We start from the raw sequence: 5,424 nt of genomic DNA on the forward strand, positions 1-5,424 counted from the left end.
TAGACCAGGCTGACCTCAAACTCAGAAATCCGCCTGCCTCTGCCTCCCAAGTGCTGGGATTAAAGGCGTGTGCCACCATGCCCGGCTTTTTTTTTTTTTTTTTTGAGACAAGGTTTCTGTGTGTAGCCCTGGCTGTCCTGGAACTCACTCTGTAGACCAGGCTGGCCTTGAACTCAGAAATTTACCTGCTCCCAAGTGCTGGGATTAAAGGCGTGCGCCACGACGCCCGGCTTTATATACCTTTTTGAGACAGGGAACTCGTTATGAGAGGAAAGGCAGATTATCCAAGTGAGAAGTCAGCTGCAGACAATAGATAGTATAGTAAGAGTGTGGCTGTCCATGTTAGTGGTACTAGGTACGGTGTTTTTTGTTTTTTCTTAATAACCACTGAACTTGGTTAATTTTTACTTTGAACCCAATCGAGCCTTAACTGAATGACCTTGGACAGGTGAGTCAGCCTCTGGGACCCTCTGTATCATCTTCTGGGAAAAAGGAAGAGCGGGAGGTGACACAGTTCAGAGCATGAGCATGCAGCTTGCTTTACGCACCGGCCTCTGAGGGGCGTCCTAGACTCCCCCCCCCCCCGCAAGCCCCCACGCAAGACCAAGATTCGCGAGTGGAGAAAGGAGAACCCGTGTCTGCGCCTGCGCGCGCCATGAACGCTCGGCGCCGCACGCACGCGCACGCACGCACGTGGCTGTCTCCCTCCGCGCGCCTTCTGAAAGCCAGATAATGCAGAGGACTGCATTTCCCAGAAGGCTTTGAATCGACAGGGCGGAAACGCACGACGCGGTCGTCCTTGCTGCGCAGGCGCAGATCCCTGCGTCCCTTTCGCAAGCGGGCACGCACGCGCGGCGCGCCCCTGGCCCCGCCCCCGGAGGCCCCGTGCGGGAGCGCGCTCGGGCGTGCGCAGGGCGGAGGCGCGGAGGCGCGGGGACGCGCAGCGACCGTTGGCGCGGAGGGAGGAGGCTCAGCGCCGCCGCCGTTGCGCAGATCCGGGCCGCGGCTGCGGGGAGGGACGAGCGGTGACCTTCCGGAGGAGCGGGGCGCAGCGGGCCGGGACGGGGCGCCATGAACAGCGCGGGCGCCGACGAAATCGGGTGAGGCTGTGGAGCTGGGCCAGGCCCAGAGCGAGGGAGGCCGGGGTGCCGGACCGACCGGGCCGGGACTTTAGAGGAGAGCCGGGGTGCTGGGGGTCGCCCCAAAGGCAGCCCATGGGTAACTGAAGGGACCCAAGATGATAACTCACGAGCCAGAGAAACCCTAAATGAAGGTTCCCGGGTCAGGGGCATCCCATAGGATAACTCGCCGGACTGAGAGACCCCGAAATGATATATCAGGGTGTTGAAGACCCCTAAGTGAATCCTTGAAGTCACGAAGGTAATGTAGGATAATTAGGGGTGCTGAGAGACCTCTCATAGATTCTAAGTACCAGGGAGATTCCAAAAAATGGACCAGGGTCCTTGGGAACCCTAAGTATTAGAATGGTGAAACTGAGGGATCTCCAAAGAATAGATTATAGAGCAGAGAGACCCCATAGAGTTACTCTGGGGAGTTGAATTCTAAAAGCTAGACCACGGGTAATGGAAACCCTGTAAAATAGATTAAGGATGCTGAGACACCCTAAAGAACACGTAGGTCAAATAAATTAGGTTACGGGTGCCGAGGAACCCCAAAGTATAGATTACAACTCAGAGAGACCGCATGGGATAACGCGGGGATCTGAGGGGTACCCCGAAAGGTTAGGGTGCTGGGGTTATCTAGTAAAACCACGGGGATGAGGAGGATCACAAAGAACAGACAGGATGTTGGGGCTTCCTAAGTGAAGTTTGGGGTCAAGGAGTCTTCAGATGATAATTTTGGAGGTTGTGGGATTCTCCAGATTTCAGGAATTAGGGTGACCATCAAATCAGGGACTGAGAGACACTAAAGGATAGTTCATATGTTAGAGGGACCCTAAGTAGAGCCTGGGGTGTCAGGGAGACCCCTCCGATAAAATTCAGGGAGTTTGGGAGCACTGAGTCCTACACAGGAGTTAGAAGAGGACCCCAAAAGAGAGCTGGGGGCTTGTGTGGATGAGGTGGTTGGGGAGGCTCCAAGGGACCCTCCCAAAGGATATTTTAAGGTATAGGGGACCCCTGAAGTTGAGCTGTGAGGTCGGGGAGATACTAAAGAATAGTTCCGAGGGCTGAGGGAATTCCAAGAGAGATCCTTGGTTCTACAGGAGACCATAAGCCATAATTGTGGTTAAGGAAATAGGGTAGGGAGATCATACAGAAGGCTAGGGGACCTCCAACAGGAGTTATAGAATCGAGAAGAGCCCAGTGGATAGTTGGGGGAACTCCAAAGGATAGTTAAGGAGCTAGAGAGGCCTGAAGGCTAATTCAGGGGGCTGGGAGAATACCAGGTGAAGGCGCAGGACCCAGGAATACTCTAAAAGATAATTGGCCAAACTGGGGGCCTCACAAATGGCGACCCTGAGCCGTAAGGCCTAGAAGGTAAGGAGTCCAAGAGAGCTCTTGTTTGACTTTTTTTTTTTTTTTTAAATTATTTTCATTGTTACTTGTTCATAAAATGAATGAGAGGCTGGGGTCATAGAGGAATCAAGAGACAGCTCCGCCGGGCCTGGTGGCGCACGCCTTTAATCCCAGCACTCGGGAGGCAGAGGCAGGTGGATTTCTGAGTTCGAGGCCAGCCTGGTCTACAAAGTGAGTTCCAGGACAGTCAGGGCTACACAGAGAAACCCTGTCTTGAAAAAAAGAAAAAAAAAAAAAAGAGACAGCTCCATGAGCTTGGGGGACACCAGTGGTAACCAAAGACTAAAGTATGGAAAGACCCCAAAAGGAAGCCTGGAGACCTAAGTGATTCCAGGGGGAACCCTAAGGCCAGAGAGACTCCCCAACAGGGTGCTTCAGTGGGTTAGGAAGACCGTAGGGGGTCTGGGAAACCAGAAAGAGGAACCCAGAAGCCAGTTAGAGCCCCCATCCCTGAAACTGCTTAATAAGCCAGGGCGCCCGGAAGAGAACAAGAAGTCAAGGTGCTTGGGAGCTGTGAGGGGGAGTTTGAGACCCGGGAGGGCTTAAATAGCAGCCTGCTGGTCTAGAGACTCTCATATACGGGTGGCACCAGGGGGAACTTTTTACAGCTATGGAACCTGATCCTGGAGCCTGCGAGTCTGGAAGATCACAAAGGAGATCAGGACTGGGGGACCCCAAGTGGGGACTTTGTGGGGTCTCTGTGATATCAACCAGGGCTTGAGGGGTCTAAATAAACTTGGAATTCTAAAAGGACCTAGTCTGGGGTTTAGTGGGACACTTTGGGTCTCCCCAGTAGGCCTTGAATCCCACTCATCTGCTGCTTTGTCGGTTTTATAGCCCGGGCAGCTCGGAGTGGCACCCTGAGTGCCCCCTTGCAGGTGCAGGAGCTTGACATGGCCAGGCATGTTGGGGGTTCATTTTCCTGCCTACAGCTTGTCCCACTTGGACTGGGAGACAATGAGGTTCTCACATTGTATTCTGGGGCGCCCTTACTCTTCTCAGCCCTAGTCCCCGCATCACGGTTCCTTAGCGGGTGGCTCTGCCTCCACAGGTAGGAAGAGTCTGCCTGCCGTCTGGCAGACTTCCTGAGGTGGTGGGTGAGCTACCTAATGCACTCAGTGTTGATTGTGCCTGGCACTGAGTTCTTGGGCCTGGTAGGCAGTGTCTTTGCTCATGAGGTGGGTAAGAGGTGTGCTTGTTGTGGGTCTGTCCCAGGATCAGAGCACCTTGCTGAATGGACTGGCCTGGCAGCTACGCAGTTGGGGTCTCCTGCATGCTCTTAGGGTCTGGAAGACCACTGTGGGCCTGGGAGAGAGGTCAGAGGTTGCTGGCTCCCCGTGACAGCCTGCACCTCTTGGACATATAATGAAGTGCCATACCCTACTGTGCCCTGCAGCCTCACATAAACCCACTGGGCACTAGGAGCCTGTGCCTAGACTGGACAAGACTGGAGTCTGCTCTGCAGTCCCTAGGAAGTCACCCAGAGGGTGGGTTTTATGATTTATTTTGGTTGAGGCAGGTGTACTGGCTGGTTTTGTGTGTCAACTTGACACAGGCTGGAGTTATCACAGAGAAAGGAGCTTCAGTTAGGGAAAAATGCCTCCACGAGATCCACCTGTGGGGCATTTTCTCAATTAGTGATCAAGGTGGGTGGGCCCCTTGTGGGTGGTACCATTTCTGGGCTGGTAGTCTTGGTTCTTTTTTTTTTTTTTTTAAAGATTTATTTATTTATTATATGTAAGTACACTGTAGCTGTCTTCAGACACTCCAGAAGAGGGAGTCAGATCTTGTTACGGATGGTTATGAGCCTCCATGTGGTTGCTGGGATTTGAACTCCAGACCTTTGGAAGAGCAGTTGGGTGCTCTTACCCACTGAGCCATCTCACCAGCACAGTCTTGGTTCTTTAAGAGAGGAGGCTGAGCAAGCCAGGGGAAGCAAGCCAGTAAGAAACATCCCTCCATGGCCTCTGCATCAGCTCCTGCTTCCTGACCTGTCCTTCCAGTCCTAGTGATGAACAGCAATGTGGAAGTATAAGCTGAATAAATCCTTTCCTCCCCAATTTACTTCATGGTTATGATGTTTGTGCAGGAATAGAAACCCTGACTAAGACAGCAGGGTTTCTCTATGTAGTCCTAGGGTGCTCACTCTGTAGACCACACGGCCTTGAACTTTCACAGATCCGCCTGCCCAGCCCACCTCTGCCTCCAGAGTTGGTGAATTAAAGGCGTGCCAGCCCCACTACACCCATCCTTTATTTACAAAGGGTGTTTTGAATTGTTTAATGCTGGGGATGAAGCCTGAAGTTGCAAACCTCTTGAGTTTCCAAGTGTAACAGTTGGTTACTGAGAAAGCTGGCAGCTGTGCCCATCAGTGGAACATCCGAGATCCCTGTTAGAGCTCCTTGCCCCTGGGGCTGTTTCGATGCTGGTAATGGGGCCTTCTGCAGTTTCCTCTACAGGCTGCTGTCGTGGTTCATTGACCTGTTCAGCCCAGGCAGCCACCTGTAGGTGAGTGGCTGGCTGCTGCATCTGGTGGAGCCTCTACCCTAGCGTATGCATGGGCTGGGGTCTTAGGTTATGGCAGGAGGGCCTGTGATGTAAGTGTCCTCTCTCCAGGAGAAGGTAGATGGAAGGTAGCAGAGGGGCCATCTTTGGGGTCACCTCCAACTTGTGCTGGTCTGGTTTGTTTTGTTTTGGAGGGTTTTTTCCCTGAGACAGCCCTGGTTGGTCAGAAATTTGTTATGTAAACCAGGCTGGCCTTAGACTCAGAGAAATCTACCTGCCTCTCTCTCCTGAGCTCTGGGATCAAAGGTATGCTCCACTGTGCCTGGAGCAATTTATATGTGTATATATATATATATATATGTGTGTGTGTGTGTGTGTGTGT

General features: G+C 52.8%; 1 protein-coding gene across 4 annotated transcripts in view; it reads left to right on the plus strand.

Annotated features, from left to right (window-relative positions):
* Positions 1–912: 912 nt before the first annotated feature.
* Dazap1 (DAZ associated protein 1) overlaps positions 913–5,424 on the plus strand; it is a 23,889-nt gene continuing 19,377 nt past the window's right edge. For 3 of the 4 annotated variants that reach the window (XM_021204800.1, XM_021204801.1, XM_021204802.1), the window contains exon 1: positions 913–1,100. In XM_021204800.1, the coding sequence (XP_021060459.1) occupies positions 1,072–1,100 (29 nt within the window). In that variant the 5' untranslated portion in view covers positions 913–1,071. The remainder of the gene's footprint in view (positions 1,101–5,424) is intronic. The other variant, XM_021204798.2, reaches the window with a different exon arrangement.

This window comes from Mus pahari, chromosome 9 (assembly GCF_900095145.1).
Source record: "Mus pahari chromosome 9, PAHARI_EIJ_v1.1, whole genome shotgun sequence".
Lineage (NCBI taxonomy): Eukaryota > Metazoa > Chordata > Mammalia > Rodentia > Muridae > Mus > Mus pahari.